This window comes from Rhodnius prolixus, unplaced genomic scaffold (assembly GCF_049639745.1).
Source record: "Rhodnius prolixus isolate KJV_2025 unplaced genomic scaffold, Rpr scaffold_6, whole genome shotgun sequence".
Taxonomy (NCBI): domain Eukaryota; kingdom Metazoa; phylum Arthropoda; class Insecta; order Hemiptera; family Reduviidae; genus Rhodnius; species Rhodnius prolixus.
The window spans coordinates 6,569,623-6,588,219 of NW_027411634.1; the positions used below are offsets into that span (position 1 = coordinate 6,569,623).

General features: G+C 31.0%; 1 protein-coding gene across 4 annotated transcripts; it reads right to left on the bottom strand.

Annotated features, from left to right (window-relative positions):
- Window positions 1-106: 106 nt before the first annotated feature.
- On the bottom strand, window positions 107-18,435 carry alpha-Cat (catenin alpha). Of its 4 annotated transcripts, none has more exons than XM_074141252.1 (18): window positions 18,115-18,435; window positions 17,847-18,036; window positions 17,506-17,672; window positions 16,376-16,585; window positions 15,860-16,036; window positions 15,546-15,749; window positions 14,158-14,187; window positions 10,758-10,873; window positions 9,607-9,724; window positions 9,263-9,512; window positions 8,962-9,162; window positions 8,195-8,346; window positions 7,482-7,554; window positions 6,078-6,148; window positions 5,497-5,678; window positions 5,129-5,369; window positions 4,929-5,045; window positions 107-534 (listed from the first exon to the last, which is right to left on the bottom strand). In XM_074141252.1, exons 1-18 carry the CDS (start codon window positions 18,214-18,216, stop codon window positions 370-372), a joined length of 2,766 nt encoding a protein of 921 aa, XP_073997353.1. In that variant the 5' UTR covers window positions 18,217-18,435; the 3' UTR covers window positions 107-369. The 4 variants fall into 4 exon arrangements, with proteins under 4 accessions (XP_073997353.1, XP_073997354.1, XP_073997355.1 ...); XM_074141253.1 differs by lacking the exon at window positions 7,482-7,554 and adding an exon at window positions 7,628-7,697; XM_074141255.1 differs by lacking the exon at window positions 107-534 and adding an exon at window positions 2,355-2,471.
- Between the last annotated feature and the right edge of the window lie 162 nt (window positions 18,436-18,597).

An 18,597-nucleotide genomic window follows, 5' to 3' on the forward strand; every position in this document is an offset into this window, starting at 1 on the left:
AATTTTAGAAATATAAATAAATATTACTTGTTCTGTATCAATAGAACAATACGCAAAAAAAAAATACAAAAAAAAAGAAATTCACGTGGAAATGTATTTAACTTGGAAGAGGAGCCAGGAAGTAGTCAATATTTAAACGAAGTCCTACTTTCGCTTCTTAGGTAAGTTTAATTAAATTCTTCGTTAAAAATTTAAAAATATAAATTATAAATTGAAAAATAATAGATAAAAAAGGAATGTTCAACTATTAATAAAAGTAAAAATATATTCCTAATAAAAATAATGAACCAATTTTCTTTTTTTTTTAAGAATTAATATAGCTTTAAAAATAATAATAATAATAATAATGATTATAAATAAATAAATAATTTATACTGATTCGGCTGGACTTTGGAATTCACTGAGTGCTTTTATCGGATTCTGTACCTTCTTCTGTGAACCTTTACGAATTTTGGCCTTAACCTCTTCTGGCTTTTCTGGTCTCACTAATGGTTTCTTTTCTGGTGCTTTCATCTTCCACACAACAATTGGTGACTAAAACATAACAAAATTAAGTTTAAAAAAAAAAAACAAGGATCATCTTTCTTTTCTTTTTTGGAACATGCACTTCTTTTTTTCAATGGAAAATAAATTAAAAAACTGGTGAAGGGATAGCCAATTGGACAATATTTTTAAAAGTGAAAAGAAAAAATAGGATTACTGGAACAAAGGATGTCCTTCTCCCTTTATACTTTCTACATGTATGAAAAATAAACGTTTGAAAGTTTGGATGATTAGAAGTTTGATTATAATTGGAATTATTGATAACAAACACTTGAACGAATAAAACAGAAATAAATAAATGCATTTATAAATATAATGAAAACTGGCTTAGAGTTTAATGGTCGTGAAATGCTGCTTTAAAAATCGCTTTCTCAAACTGTAGTTTTTTTACCCCTTTTTTAAGTTAAATATAATTGAGGTTATCATACATCAAAATGGTTACTTTAGATTTGCAACGGTAGAAAAATTTAGTGGATCTCTCATACACTCAGTCACAAGGCTTTCTATAATTGCAACGCGCATTTTACAGTACCGATTTTTAGACTCCCAAAAACCCGTTAAATTACATGAACAAAGTGAAGATTTACTCTACTAGGTTTTAATCGGGAAACACATTCAGGGCAGAATTTTTTTTCCACTTAGATTTTCAATAGAGTTATCATTAATGCTTTCATTGCAGCAGAAACGTTCAATTTTATTCTCAGCATCAAGTCTTTCTAAATAAAATCCGTCTGAATATTATTTTTACTTTTAGTTAAGCAATTAGTATAAAGTACTCTATTGGTCCAAATGTTGAACCAGAACGTTAATCAAAGGTATCACTTTTGCAGTTTTTTTGGATGTTGAATGTGAATCTCATACTTCATGTAATTTTAGGAGGATATCAAGAAGCTGTAGGATAGTTCAGTCATGCGCAATTCCAAGTTTAGTCGAAATAATGTTAGCGCTGCTACTGTTAAATTATCCCATCCTAGAAAGTCTGAACACCTCATTAAGAAGAGAAAAATTAGCTGATAGGCAGTACTTGACTGCTATGAAAGAACGAAGTCTGGAAGGCGGCTGTGCTCTTAAAAATGGTCCAGTGTCTCTGAAGAACAGTAGCACCTACTAAATTAACCTCAGTATTTAAAAGGATCCTCATCTTTATTAAACAATAATTCTATTCGCCAAGAAACTCTTCAAATGACCCGATCTTGTGAAGAAAACAAAATTACTTCGATAAAGAGAAGTTCATATACGATACCACACAAACTCTTTTAGCCAAATAACATGTAAATGCTGAACATTACCACTGAAAGGTTTTTTCTTATGGATAAATCTTAATATTTGGAAATGGTGGTATGGGTATCAAGGATTATAAAAATAAATAAAGGAGGGATATTTCTTTTTTTGGGAATTTGGCATACTTCTGTATAATATTGCAGCTGAAACAATGGCATCTTAAAAGCAAAACATGCCAATGACTACTTCCTATTTGTGCCATTTATTGCCGATTTCAAAATTAACAGCAAATGATTGCTAAATTGTTGTCGCATAAAAAAAAAGTTTGTATAAACTTAAAGATGCAAAACAATAATTATTTTTGTTAATCCTAAATAGATTATTTTCCGTTCGTATGCGAAATTCTCCGTGTTTACGAAGGACGTCTACATATATTGTATATGTATATAATGAGGAATGCTCTTATTTTTAAAATTTAATTAACTGCAAAATTTTAGGGGCAGACGAACTAATTAAACAAAAATAAATAAAACAAAATAAATTAAAACAAAGAAGCTGAACAATATACATATATAAATTTCCAAACGAATGATCAAATTAAAAAAATGTATATTAATCCAAGTTGGTGCCTAATTATGTTTTGTTGGTTTTTTTAAAAAGACAAACTCACGCATTTGAAGTTAGTCACACCAAACTCCATGCTTAATCTGAAAAAACTCGATATGTTATGAACAAAAATAAAATATAAAAGAAATAAAAATGGTATGCAGTTGGTTTGTTGTATTCATTTGTGATGTTTAATTAAGCTGGAAAATGCATTTTTTAACCAATAATTCTACTAAATATATAATCCCTATATAGGACATGTTCAGCAACCTAATGAAATTATTGAATTAATTAAAATTTAAGTTTATTTATGATTCAGTAAGAAGCACTAAAATCCCATTTCAATATTAATACCACTTATCTCTTGGATGCAATAGATTTGTGTACAAATACCAAAACTTAATTTTTTGCTGCTTTAATTGTACGAGTAAGTAACTAAAAATTCTACAGAAAGAAATTAATAGACGACTTATTTCAGGTGCACCAGCTGTAAAGGCAAAAAAAAAAAAAAAAGAAGAAATTTTGCAAAGTTTTTAAAGACCTTGTAACGTAATTATACCGACTCAATCCGTAAAACATCCTCTTTGGAATAAGTAGATAGAAGTATTCATTTTCTTTATGAAACTAAAATTCTAACAAAAAAATCAAAATTTCACCACTCAGTTGTAAAATTACAGTCTTGAAAGTTTCACGTTTAGTTACATTGCTAAATGAAAAGGAGATACAATGCAATAAACAATGAAGTTTAACAATATGCTACTTATCCAGGGTTAACAACATATCATGGAGGGGCATGATTAAAATGAGGTGGTCAAGTACTTTTCTAGTTTTTTATCCTAGGTTTTCTGATAAATTGTAAAACCATTTCTTGCAACACAGGTCGAGCACTTTCTTGGTAGAAAATAGCATCTGCATGATTGTTCAATAAAAGATATCAAAAACTATTTGAAGATTTCATTGATGCATCGATGAGCATAAAATCTTAGATCAAAGGTGATCTAAACCCAATACTGATACCCTTTACCACAACATGTGTAGTAACGCCGCGAAAAATTAAGTTTTTCACTCGTTAATATTCGATTTTTACATCAAAGAATAAAGCAAGACTCGATCTTAAAGATGTGAGTCCACTGGTTGACCTACTGATTTCTAAAGATACAACATGGCCAAAGGACTTAAGAAAAAACGAGCTTAATGACAGAATATTGAACACAGGTCTTCTTAAGTTGTTTTTCCATTTTACCCCAATAATAGCCGAAGAGTGAAAAGCTCTCACTGAAACTCATTTGTCTTAGGCAACGATCTTTGTGTTAATTACTCCCCCAGGATGAAGTCTGAATCTAAAAGTACGCTAAAACTATTTTAACATAAGTAATATATGAATATATTAGTAGCCACAAAGAAAACTGATAAATAAAAAAAAAATTCTCTATACATGAAATAACTACACATCATAAAAATTCACTCTCAAAATTACTGCAATGAAAAAAAAAAAGAAATAATGACAAAACTAAATTATGTGCATGATGTGACCCTCAAAGCAAAAACACAAAATTGCTCCTTCCATGTAACAAAAATATATTAGTAGTAATTGATAAGAGAAGAGATATACCAGAGCCACATTGTAGAGTACTGAAGTGGAAGAGGAAACCGGGCAAAAGAATGAACCAGAATCTCTATCAAAACGCCCTTCTTCCGCTATTTCCTAATTTTAGCAAAAACCAGTAAGCTCAAATTATAATGTGTACATTAGTATCTTAAGTTTCACTATCGAAAAAATGTTATATATTATTGTTGTAACATTCAGAAAGTTGGCCCTTTGGTAATTATAAATATTTACTACCAGACAAATCTCTCAAATGTATTTCAAAATAAACAGATTAGCAACAAGATGGTTGATGAAGGTGATCTTCGAGCAGTGATTTTTTAATATGTGGGAAGACCAAGTAAATATTATTCCCAAAAAGGAATATGGTTTGTGGTTTCCATTCTAAGGATTCTGGCGTCCATATCTCCGACGCACCCCAGACAAAACAAGGTGAACTAATTACTCCCTCTTGATGGAGATACTTTTGGAGCCACTGAAAGGGAATTTTTCCACTGTTTTCGTTAAGTATTTTCATCGTTTGCCTCTTCGTATTGCTTCCGGCTTTTCTCGAACTTTGTCCCTCAGTTGGCCTCTATAATTTTTGTTTGCCGTCTTGAGGGGCAGAAGAGGATCTGGCTGATCCTTCGTAGCACCCACCTTTGCCAGCCTTTACCCTTCCTAATTTCTTAAACTCAGCATCTGCTAGATATCCATTAAAGTTTAACTAAGGCCCAAGAATCACCAAAATCTTAAAAAATTTGTCATCTTTTTTAACATATTTGGGTTGCCTAAATATTTTAAGCCTGAGAAAAGATTTATTTAAATTTCATATTTATTGTTTTAATAAATGTATATATTAACTTTGTATGTTTTATTAAAATAGATTTTTTTCCCGACTGTCGACAGGCAACTTCAATAAATTTTTTTTATGAGTTCCAAAATTCAGATTAATAATGAAATAAGAACTTACCGAAACAGTCCCTTGTCGAGGATATTTGGTCGAGGCGACATAAGATGATTTCACCGTTAATACAACAGCGTTCATCAAATTTTTGGCTGCTTGAATCAAGGATGTAGCACTGTCCAACTAGAAAATAATAAAAATTATCCACATTGATCTAAGAAAAAACTAATGTCTCAGCAATATGAGAATCTCTCTAAAACACTCACTCCTGATACTATTAGCTCTCCACTAATGTTTTGCACATCGGCTTTAACTTTAGACGTAATATTAAGCTGATGGCAATAGAGTGCAATCCTCTGCAAATATGCCAATAAATCTTTCTTGGTAGATGATTCTGGACATTGATCAGCAATCTGTCTAGTTAGTTTATCGAGTTTGGTACCAGCTTCAGATATTTTTTTGGCTGCATTAATAACATCCATCGTTGTTTTTAGTGGGCCTCGTCCTCTGCAAAATTAAGGAAATTTTATTTTGCTATGATAGAAAAAATCGTAATTTCATACGTTATAGCACGTATGATTTTTTCTTCAGTTAAGAATTTTTACTAAAACTATTCTCCCACTATAATATATACCTTGTGAAATCCGTCATCTCCATCATTATCATACACATGTGTTTAGCCAACACAATGATATCATTTCCAGTATCATCCCATTTGGCCACTTCTCTATCAAATTTCAATTTTTCAGTTCTAAAATATTCCACCTGTTGTGCGATCTTCTGTTTATCTTCTTCGGTCATCTTACGCATGGCTTCCTAAAATTCAAAAAATAAATAAATAAAATATATGCACTTGTTTTGGGTTAATTAGATGTTATTCCTAACTTCTGACGAGAAGTCTTATTAAAAAAGAAGAAGATACATTTATTCAATCCGATTCTTTATGCTGTAAAAATAATGGTTTTTACAATCAGTAGTGTATATTGAACAGAATTCGCTATTTTTGAGCACTCACGACTATGTAATTGCTAATCTAATCTAATCTTAATGATTAGACATAAAAAAACATGCGAAATGATGCGAAGAATCCTATATTGCTTTCAACGACAAAGCTGATAATTACTTTTTTAGGTTAAGTTTTTAATTTAAGTTTTTAAATTACCTATACTTAGAGAAAAATACTTAATTCTAAAAAAAATCCCGATAATTACTTACTCTGGCTGTGGTAATGCCACTAATGTCAGGATATTCATCTACTCCGCCATGATCAGCAGTCTGTACACTTGCTAAACAACGAAAATTCACAATATTATAACAATATTATTACAAAGTAATGGACAAAATAGGTTTAAAAGCTTAGAGAAGCTATTCATATAATCTTGGTCAATAGATCGACTAGAAGAGTACCAGCTTTTGCAGCAGGTATGGCTGCCTATGGGCGATCTAAAACGGGAGTGCTCTCAAAAATTGACTTGTTGAAAGGCCACATAAAGAGGCATGACTCAGACAAAGAATCATTAAAAACTGCATCTTTTCAGTCGACAATGGAGAGAGGGTTTTCGTGATTCCATTTGGCAATGTTTGGTTAGTTTATGGCACTCAGTTTATAGTTTATACTTCAATAACGAGATTAAACCATTATTTTTTAAAAATACAATGGTTATACTTAAGAACGGCTTCTCTGCAAACTAGATATTTTCCATCGGTTCTGGAATTTAACAAAACACATACACCTCAATTCCTGATTACAAAATTGAGGTTTTTGAAAAGAATAGGACGACAGTTCAGGTAGGATCTAGAATCAAAAAGGAATGAAAAGATTAAATCTAGGTTGAGAGCTACACTGTTGTTGAGGAGCGCCAGTTCTCAGGTTTGTTCAGGCCAGTTCGCCTCTCAGCGAAGTAAGGGCCCTCAAGAACAAATGAAGTGAAGCGAAATGCTCCTGACTAGCATAAAAAGAATAATGAGCGAAACCCCTAGGGTGGCACAAAGGAGTCTTTTTGCAAACTTTCCATACGAATCCTTTCTACTATTGGATGTAAGTAAAATATTATCTAGTAATTGAACTACTTAAATCAATATAAAATTGAAAATACTGATAATACACTTATTTATAACAATTACAGTTTTACGACAACTAAATTTGATTACTTATTTCCTAAAACATTTGGAAAAAAAAGTGTACATGCTATTAAAGTGCAAGACTTCTAAAAATGCTAAAAATACATCAGGATTGTTGCGAACATTAATTTTATTAATTTTCTAGAACGTAAAGATATGCATAAGGGATACTAAGTTGTCAGGTATAAAATAATAGGAAAGCCCATTTTTTAAATAAAATCTAAGTGCAACATGACTAAATAACTTAAAAGATACTATTGTGGCGACAAAAATTATCATTTATGTATATTGGCAGAGAAATAACAATACCTTGATTCGCAGATATCTGATTCATCTCATCCACATTGAATGAAGAGTTTAAAATAAAAATGTAAATAAAAACCAATTAAGTATTGGATCATTACTTCAACAAGATTTTTTTTTTTTTCTTACACAGCGCAAATGAACTTAAAAAAATCGCAAAACTTAGAACGGAAAACAAAACAAAAAATATCTTACGTCTTGCCCTGGTATCAACAGTCAGATCTTCGCATGGTTCAAATTCAGTGTCGGTATCTAATTCCTCGGAGCTCTGTAAAGTGCAAAATAAACTGAACTAATGGGATGTATTTAACATGCATTTAATGTTAACAAACTCCTCTTACACTTGCTGCGTGTTTCAAAAGCGTAATGTTCGTCTAATTCAACTTCTTCTGGGTCAAGCTCCTCGTCCGTCTTTTGCCAGCAGAACGAGAGCGAACAAACAGAAGTAAATCAGAGAAAGAAAAAAAAAATTTTTTTAGAGAACCAAATTTTACTTAATTCGTTTTCTAATTTTTCAATCCAAGATCGCTTTAATTATAGCACAATTTACTTCTTCTTTACTGTCAATACAGTTTATGAATACTTTATTTGAAGCTAATCGTAATGCATTATTAATAATAATGCGAAAATATCTGTCAATTTGTTGCCCCTGTTATCTTCTTTAAATGAATTCCAGTTTTGTGGCTGATGTTTAGAGTTAGTTACCCAAATTGCTGAAATATTGGTGCATTTTCGCTGGATCCTCAATGAAATGTAACATTCTTCTGGTCAATTGATATTGAATTTTCAATTTTAGCATTCACTTAAACAGAATTTAAACTAAAGTTTTTATCTTCTTGGTCTTATTTTGCTGATTAAATTTATTTTGCACCTGAAAATCTCTAAACATATATATACATAAAGCATACCCTATTCATAAGCACAGCTCTTCTAATTTCTCGAACACCATCGTAAACCAGACGAGAAGCATCTATAAATTCATTTTCATCTACATCTTTTGGAGGATTAGATGAAAGAGCGTCCACGGCAACTTCTACTCTTTGGGCAAAGTTTGGCATAACTGTAAAATGAAAAACAATACATCTGTTTTACAATAGCTTTTGATTTCTAGAATATGTTCGTCTTTCATGAAAGAGTGAAATTGAATTGGAACATGACCACTTTTAAGCACAAGGCGCGTTATGAACCCTCTACTAACACGTTCGGCAAACTTTTTACTAGTAAATCAGCGCATCACTCTAAAGCAAGTAAAATTTGGAATGTCTGCTCTCCTCTAAGGAATCGTCTTAAGTCTACCGGAGTAAGATTAAAAAACGACGCTAAGCGAAAAAAAAAAACATTTGGTTATGCTGTAGAAAGATATTGATCTATTAAATTTACACATACACCTTTGGTGATACAAATGTACAATACAAAATCAAATGATCAAATTTCGTAGCTCAAGTTCAGGCGAATGTTTGTAAAATCTAACTAGCTTTAGAAGATTAACGAACGATATATAATAGTTCACAATAAATTTCGAAATTTAAGTATTCGTATCAGTAGAAAGTTAAATCACACGAATCCGCAACTACTTTTGAATAAATCTACTCAATCAGCACAAATAGTATAGTTAAAAAAAAAAATCTATTAACTCTAATATAATAGATATTTTACATTTTAAATGTAAACTAACCTTGATCTCTCAACACTTTTATTGCTTCCAAAACTCTTTCAGTATAAATGCCTGGCTCATAGTTATCCATTTCTGCAGTGACAACATTTGCTACTCTAGAACTACGGCCTCTGATTGCTCCGGCAGTACGATCTAATGAATCACCATCACTTTCTTGAAGTGCCAAGACACATTTGTTCACATCTTCCAAGATGTGGTTTTCTAAAATTAAAAAAATTAATGGTAAGTAAATTCATTATTTTCAATGAAAATGGTTTCTTCCAAGATAAGTAAATTAACTTTGAAGAAGGATGATATCAACCTGAAACTGCAAGGAAATCATCAATGGTGGTTATATCGTCAACAGCTTCTGTAAGTACTCTAACTTGATTTTCCCAAGCATCCCGAAATACGTCCATGTTTTCCATGGCCACTTTTGATCTCGGTCGAGCTGCTAATATCCTAGCAGCATTGATCACTTGTGGACATAGGCCATCTATTTGGGCAGCAGCGTAACGCACCATTTTCACTCCATCTTCATTTGCTGACATTGAACATGCCAGATTTGCCACCTTCAAGGTGAGAAAATAAAATAACTAAAAATATTCTTGAAACATAAGCTTTATAAAAAAATAAATAATAAAGCAGAAAAAAACAGCAATATACCTCGACAAGTTTGTTGGCGTGTTCCGTAAAGACAAGAGAATACTCTTGTACCTCTTTTTCATTGCCAGCTCTAGCTGCCTCGATGAGTACAAGAAGTGGTACACTTGTCTCCAAAAAGCTGAGATGATTTGTTAGGTTATTATTGTTATTATTATTTATTTAAATAAAATTTAAAACAAAGGATTTGTTTAAAAAAAAAAGAAAACATAAAAAACAATGCTTAGGCAAATAGCCTGCACAAACTAAGGACTGTGAAAACTATGAATCAGTGTTTAAGAATATTTAAAAAAAAGAAAAAAGAACTTAACATATTAATTTGCAATTAGTAATTACAATCGCGATTGTTGAAGCAATATGTTGCAATGCATTTAACAGATCAGTTTTCTAAAAACATAAATCAATAAATTTAAGTAATAAGGCGGTACATTAAATGTAAAATTGTTGGTACTTGAAAGAAACTATTAAAAAAGATATAACAGTAAACAATTCGATTGCAAGGTGTTTTTCGAAGCTCGAAGAGAGGGATCTCATTAAAATATTTAAAAATTCATGTTTAATCCTTCTCCCAAATTAGTATTTTCGAAATCCAGATCTCTCCATTTTGCAAGAATTTTTCAAGTTACTTTTTTTTTTTTTTTTTTGGCGCATCAACAGCTGAGGTTATTAGCGCCCGGAGCTTTTTCCAGTGCACTGCCGGCCTCCGGACAGTGTTCTCTCGTTACAGACAACACTGTCCATCACCGGACAGTGAGCTGTAAGAAGCTCCTAGGAAGAGAAAATCTAAGGGCTAGCTGCTGGATTCGAACCCGGGACCTCCGCGTGGGAGTCCAGTATGCTAACCTCATAAGTTACTTAATTTTATAATAATTACATTAGTTACAATAAATCAGGTCTTCCTTGCAGGAATTATAAATCAAAAATAGTTTTGCAAATCATTAAATTTAAGAATTATGTCATAGTTGCAAAAACCTTAATTACAAACTATTCTTGATATAAAAATTTGTAATACTACTTTACAGAATGATAAATATACTGATAAAATCAACAGTGGCGAAATAACTGCAGTTTTGAAAGCATTGTAGTAAATGCACGCTTGGATATATATATATACATTTTCTAACTATTGTACGCTATTTGTGAAAGGTTCTAACCTGTCGGAAACATGATCCACAACCGCTTTTCTTAGTTGACGTCTCAGATCCCTTGTCTTGCGACACATATGATCAATGGCTCGTTCTAGACCTTCACTCTGTTCCTTTACACTCATCTATTATTAAACAATTTAATGAGTATAAATTGATTAAATTAATATGAAAAATTGGATTCATTATCTTTTAGTTTAAATTCTAATTATCTACTTCTCTATTAGTGCAAAACAACATTCAACTTCAGAAATAATGTGCTTAGAACATTTAATAACAGTAATAATCACAATTATTCGAGACTAAAAACTGTATTACAAATGTTGTAATTTTGAAATTTCCAAGTATCTTCCCTTATATATCTCCACACTTCTAAGAACTTTACAGTCTTGATCATTTTTTTGGCTCCAATCTAAGTGTAGGGCATAAGTCACTGCTAAAAAAACTTACATTTGCCCCTCAATTGCCTAGCGCCCTTTCCAACAGTGACTGTTCAAGTAGGTAACTTTGGATATACCAATGTTTCTACTGTTTTTATGATGGTACACTCATAATAGACGCTATAAGAACAGCGTCGATGTCTGTTATGCAACAAAGTTTAAAATTAATATGTATTTCTGTACTATTTCCAAAACCTCTCCTTGATTAGAGGTGAACTTTCTTTCTGCAAACAAACTTTCCTTAGCCAAATTAATTATTATTGATTACTTAAATTAAAGGGGAAAAGATAATTCTATAATAATAAATAAATGAATAAATAAACAAAAAAAATTATCAAGGTTATTGATGAAAGAAAATCAGAAAAATCTATTAGTGAAATGATAGTTTCGTTGATTAAAACAAGTATTACTCTTAAAAGAAAAAAAAACTTGTTCAAATTCAAGAGGGAATAAAGTAATCAATGTAATTTGCAGTAATTTACAATATGGTTAATGTTAGTAAGAAACAATTTTTATATCCGAATTTAGAAAAAATATATCAGTTGAGATCTTGTAGTTATCTGAACGATAATTAGACAGTTGATAATGTAAATTTAATATCACCCTTCTATCTTTAATGATTTGTTTTTTTTTAATTCTAGCTTGAATCAATTTACTTGTATAATAAATGGTAATAAATAAAATTTACTACCTTTTAAAAACAATTGTCATTAAGAATAATTGTGATTTTTACTAAGGTAATTAAATAAAAGGGACACTAACTTTGTTCTCATGCACAGGTCCATGGCGGTACTGAAACTGTACGCTTTTTACGATGTTTGTGTTTATGTATGTATGTATGTGTGTGTGTGTATTTGTTTGAGAGGAAGTGAAAGTGTATATTACTCATTCGTCATGAACAATGCTCTCTGCCAGAAGTGTACACATATACTCGCGGACATACATATACATTCTAACAATTAACGCATACAAACACTTTGTACTTGTATTTTTTATTTATTTTTACAACAGATACAACAGAAAAAATAATAATCAGATTTCAGTTTTGTGACATGGTTGTCACAAAATAAAAATGAACACAAACCCACACGCTCAAGGTGTAAAAATCGATCAGTCCATGCAGTTATTTGATTTCTTTTTTGTGTCATTATCGTAGGATGACATTCATGCTTGATCAAACATCTATTCTCTACAATAGGATGGATAGAAAGGAATGCTATATTTATATATATTGGCATAGTGGACAATAGAGGGGAGAATATTGTTAAGTCATGAAATCAAATTTATATCAATTATAAAAGAGACTGTCAACAAAATATATGTCAAATAAGAATATTGTTAATGGTTTTCTTAAATCAGAAAAATAAAGGTGAATGACAAAACAAAAAAAAATGAACTACGCCTACAAATCGATAATATCTACCTGCGATTGTTATTGAATAAAAAAAAAGTTAGGAAATATCAAACTTCATAACGAATAAAATTACAATATTATTACTTGTGAAAAAATATACTGTGCTCAACCAAAAAACTTCAACTGTTTTAGTAATTTCACATGCTTTATTGAAAAAATAAATCATAAACTAAATGAAAATGGTTGTATTTATTTTATTATTCTAAAATCAGCGTTACTCTAGCGCAAAAAAAAAAAATAGATATATCAGGAGTTTTGAATAAAAATTTAGGAAATACTTCAAGATTCCATATCACGAACGTTGTACTAAAAATAATCCCCAATTGAATGATAGTATACGCAGAAACGATTTGTGGGAAACCCTGGACTTGTAGAAGTAGAGGTTACTCCTGCTGTTCGTATCTACGGGAAGACAACATAGTAATAAGGCTCTTTTTGCTGCAACTCCTTGAGCGTAGAGCTCGCTCGACATTTGAAAAGGCACAGGGAACTTGGTTTCTCAGTCATTAATGAATGAGGAATGACGCCTTGAATGAAGGCTTTGGCTTGAAATAAAAATAATAAAAAGTTATAAAATGAATAATGTAACTGGAATAATATTAATATTTAACTCCCATCACAACAGACAAGTTTTAGGATTCTAGAGATCAAAAATAGAACCGAAAAGTGGTTAGATCATTTTCGGCAAATACGGAGTACAGCTAATTTGTAGGACAATAACCTTCTATCAAATACACATTTCATTAGTGACTTTTTAAAGCTTATTTAAATAATTCTTTATCACCTCACTTCATGAAAACTTAATAAAACAAATTCCAAAAGAAGTTAAACTCTGAATAATGATTTAAGGTCTGTTAAAATCTGAGGTCACTTGCGTCCGAAGTCTTCTCACTGTAGGCCTTTTTTTCAGTGTTCTAGTAATTATTACATCTAACACTTACAAAAAACGTGACCTGTAGATAAGAAAGGGATAATCTGAGACTAGCAGGGACTCGAATCCGGGACATCCGCCTAGTAGTTCAAAGCCTAAGCTTTTTCCTATTATTATTCTTGTTTATTTAAAGACGTTATTTAATAAATTCTTGCTGTGTCATCACATTCATCATTTTGTAGCAGAAAATTTAACTTTCACTAATAAAAAGCTTTAATGGAAGTTACTCTACTTTGTCGACTCTCTGACTACACCAATGATGATAGATAAAATCCAAAACCCAACAGAATTTGATTGAGGGAAACTAATACGCGTAACACGGTAATTACAATATAGAATGGGATTATAGACGAAAAACCTCTTACAAAGACTTTTAAGAAACAAACTTTATAGACAATATAAAGACTAATACATGCTAAGAGACGATTTAATTAAGGCATTGCGGCATTAGTTCTAACAGTAATGTTTCCTTCAAAAACGTGCACGTATTAACTCACGCTACATTTCCTACATTTATAATCAAAACTCTTGTACTAATTTGTTAATTAATAAAATTATAAATAAAATAAGTGCAGGTGAGAAGTTAGGGAATAACAATGTCATAAAAGGAACAATGATTCGTACCCTCTTCCCGGCTCTCTGCATTTGCAATTGCTACCAAAAAAAAAGAAAGATAGAAAAAAAGTAGGAATATAGACCAAAACAGAAAACACTTTTGTTTTAACCACTAATACCAGACTAGTATTGACAATAATCCGACTAATATAATTTCTTAAGATGAAAACCGAAACTATAAAAAAATAGTTAAAAAGAAAACCCAGATACATATAAATAAATAAAAAAGTGAAAAATAAATAAAAATGCAACAGTCACATTAATCAAAATAAAATTTTAAAAATCAATGACATAAATAAAGCAATAATTAATTAAGCAGCGTTCAGTATTTTCTTAACGCACATGTAAACAAAAAAAATTAACAAGAATTTTTAATTTAAATACCTGATTGGCACATAAGAAAGTACTGAATGCACAATTTGGTAGCGCAATTACCTAAAAACTGATGTTAAGCGAATGGTATAAAATTATTGATGATGAAATTTAACTTAAGCGTAAATTTAAAGGACAATATTGAGAGATTTTTTTTTTGAGAATATCTGTTTCAATTTCACTAATAACAAGAGTATATTGTACATCGCTTTTAGTGTCTGATTCATTAATCCAAAAGAAATAAATATTATTGACAATTTCAGTTATAATGTAAGGCGAATGCCAAACGACCCAACATTTTCACTGAATAATGACTGAAAGTGGCAATATTCTTTTTTCCTTAAGGCCAAAAATATTTCAATATTTGGTGTAATGATTTCATATTTTTATTATATTAGTTATGCTTTACCGATAATTGTTCATCAGTGTGTGAGGGGAGGATACAGAACAAATAATGAAAACATGGAATACATATTTTCATACGGCCTTGTGGGCCAAAAAAGTAGAACTTTTTTTTTTTAAGGCAATTAAAAATATAATTTCTTGAACAAAAAGCGTGTTGAAAATATAAATTCTTAAAAAAAAATAATAAGAGAAATATAAAACGAGATCAGAAGGAGATTCGATTGTTTTTCTTTGGTAATTTTATAATTACCTAATTGCTATTATTCAACAATTATTATCATGTTAACATTTAATTCAACATGACCAGAGAAAGTTTGTTTAAAAAATCTGTATGGAAAGCATTACGTTTCGGGTATTATTTGTGCCCATCTTCAAGAGCTCTTTTTAAGGTTGGAGAGCAGAAGATGCAATAAAAGTAAATGAGTAAATTTAAAAAAAATCAAAACCCTTATAGCCGACGAAAACTTGCGATTTGATCGCAATACTTTCTCAAATCAGCATTAAGAGAAACTTGTTAATACAAATCTAAAAAAATTCATCAAATCTCCTTCTTTTTGGCTAAAAATTACTGAAAATAAAAACCAAAACTAAAAATGACATAAAATATAGTCATTACTAACATTCGCCATGTATTCCGAAAGAAGATCTTGTAGAGCTTGTCTCACAGCGTTACATTCGGCTACAATTCTTTCTCTCCTTTCATCCCTAGTGCAAGAAGAATCGGCCATCAAAGCTGCACCACTAATTATACTCTCTAAACGTTCTTCCAATGATGGACGTGTCCGAACTTCAGAATAGGCCAGAGGTTCCATTACCATTCTTTCCTTAATTTATTGATTTCTTTTATTAACTTTGATAATAAATAAACGCTTGTTGAAAACTTAAGAAAAATTAAAAGCGACTAATTTAAAAACAAGTTTTGTTAATTACGTACATCAAAGTCATCTAAGGCAGCTGCTAGTTCGCCGGGTCCTTCAAATGGATTCGTAGTCACTGTAGGCCCCTTGCCTTGAGCTACGTCGCTAATAGTATTCACAGCTTCACACACTTGTTTAAATACATAATCTCTATTGGCCTTAGCGGCTGCAAGCTCTGGATGACGAACGTAAACCTAAGACCGAAAAATTTATATTATACTAACTTTGTGCTCCGTTATATTTTTATTTATAAAAAAAATAATATATTATATATATAAAATTTTCAATATTTTTTAAAGGGGCAATTTATACCATGTTTGAGGTAACCATTGGAACCTTACTGATAAAATCTTAAAAAACTTTACAGGTTAAAAAAAAAAATGGGAGATACTAGTCTGACAACTCAGAAGGAAAAAGCTGAAAATGAATGCCTTCAAAATTTTAGGAACAACTCAACCAGAGACCTTAAATATTTAAAATTATTAAATTAACTTTTAGAAACTCTAAAAATTAAATGATACAATTTTTCTCACTTTAGAGGCGGTGAGCAACATTGTAGAATGTTTCTTAAGCACCGCTCTCGCTGCAGCTAGGTCGTCTCTTAACTGAGTATCTTTCAATTCTAGTTGCCTCTTAGCCGCTTGAGACATCAATTCAGAAGCATTTCGTCCAAACATTTTGATATTCTCTAGTAATTCTGGTTGACTTGATGCATTCTTCACTTTTTCTAAATCATCCTCAACCTAGATACGTAAATAATTATTTATTATTTCTCTTTGAACAGTACTAAATCTCCTACAATTAATCACAGATGGAGAGACCCGATAACAAGAGAGGAGCCAATTGTCTAGATGCAGAAGTGGATAGTGAATAATTAAGGTTTTCAACTTTCAATTTTTGTTACAGATCTTCAAAAAAAAAATTATCATTTTTTTACCCTCTCAGTGCTCTGAGGTATATATGGTTTAAAACTAGGCTGCCTAATGTGCCGTACCTCTAACATAAATTACAATGACAATGGTTAGTTAAACAGTTAAAATACTTAATACATAGTAAATAAAAAGTGATTTACAAGGATATTAATAACCCTTGATATTTATATGCAATCGTTACATTATAGTACTGGATTTCATTAATTTCTGCCTGAAAAGTAATTCAATAATCGGACAACGAAATATAATTACTTTAAGTTCGCAAGAGTTGGATCAAATAATTCAACCTGAGATGTACCTCACGTAAGTAGGGAAAGGGTTATCGTACTATTGTGTGGATAAAGTTTGCCTTTAATTTTGGAATTCCGCCACTCAAGTAATTTTACCTGCACTTACTGGAAACCAGTAATGGTTTTCAATACACCTTGATTAATCGTCATAGCCATAAGAATTTTAAAAGAAATATTTAAGCAAGGTTATAGCAAATTTAAATCTCTCTCATCAAATGAAAATGAAGATCAGAAATTTACCCTTAACTAGAAACTTCATAAAAATATGTTGTTACATAAGTTGCCAGATACTGAAGCAGTCTAAAATAATAATATAAAATATATTCCGTCAACAAATGTTAATAGCATCCATGGGAGCTTCAGATTCTATTTAATGTGCTACTTCTGTTTGGAGGGCCTAAAAATTGCTACAGCACGATTTTGAACAGATTATAAACTTACCACTCTCAGAGATTTAAGAAGAAGATGCACGTCAACCATATCAGCTAAGATCAGAAGACGTGTCACGGCTGACAGAAGATTTCTCGCAGCCCGTACCATGTTTCCTCTTTTGAGAGAGGAACATGGATCATCAGCAAATTCCCTGGCAGCAGCACTCATTGCTTCCCCTTTGTGTTGCAGAACAGTTAAAAAAATTCCTTTTTTTAATCTGGACTTTTAACAATTACATAATCAAAAATAACATAATTGCCAATCAGGTTTCTTTCAACAAATTGGGTGAATTAATAGCATGACCTTATTCATCATAGTTATTGTGGTAAAACTGATAATGTTATAACAACCTGTTTTGCGAACTTCTTCAACTGCTGAAAGCATTTCTTGTTTAATATCTGGATTTTCGTAGGCAATAAGTTCTCCTTTTTCAATGAAATTTTCAGTTGCCTTTTCAACAGCGGCAACCAAAACATGAGCACGTTTGGAACGACCCTTTTTCTTCTTACTGGGCCCTTTAGTATTTACAAGAGTCGTAACCTATTAGAACAATCTTTTGATTAGTTCATTTCTAATTAAAAGGAAGTAATTAGACGATAAGTTAAGATAAATTATTACCTGTAATACCAAGGGTTCTAATGTTTTTTCCACGGACATTGTCCTAATTTCAAGATTCTTTGGATCCCATTTCAGAGTTATTGTACCAAAATGATCAGCCATTGTATTTATTTCACTGCACTAATACAAGTTTTCAATGACTCTTAAAGCATTAATTAAAAAACAAACCTTTAAACTGAAAATGTATAAAAGCTCCGGAAATGATAAGAATCTAAAAACAGGAATGCAATATTGTCTCTATTCTAATACTTTTAAAGGAGCGGCTCACTTAAAACTCAACAAAGATAAGCAACTACTTAGTACTTATGACTAATGTTATCCCTGATTCATCTCTACTGAAAGTGACCAAGGCGGACCTAATAACGACCCACCCAGAAATTAGGCATTAACAAAATAATTTATAAACTATTATAATATATTATTAATTAAAATTATAAACCTTTAAACATTTAAAAATTTATTTAAATAAATAAGTAATTAAAT

Bases quoted from the DNA above. Each gene is read 5' to 3' on its own strand.
- alpha-Cat (XM_074141252.1), bottom strand. From the start codon at position 18,216: ATGGCTGATCATTTTGGTACAATAACTCTGAAATGGGATCCAAAGAAT. The intron at 10,874-14,157 runs GTACGAATCATT...GTTTAATAATAG, and splicing joins TGCAGAGAGCCGGGAAGAGG to ATGAGTGTAAAGGAACAGAG. The intron at 7,555-8,194 runs GTATGCTTTATG...TGCACTTTACAG, and splicing joins GAGCTGTGCTTATGAATAGG to AGCTCCGAGGAATTAGATAC.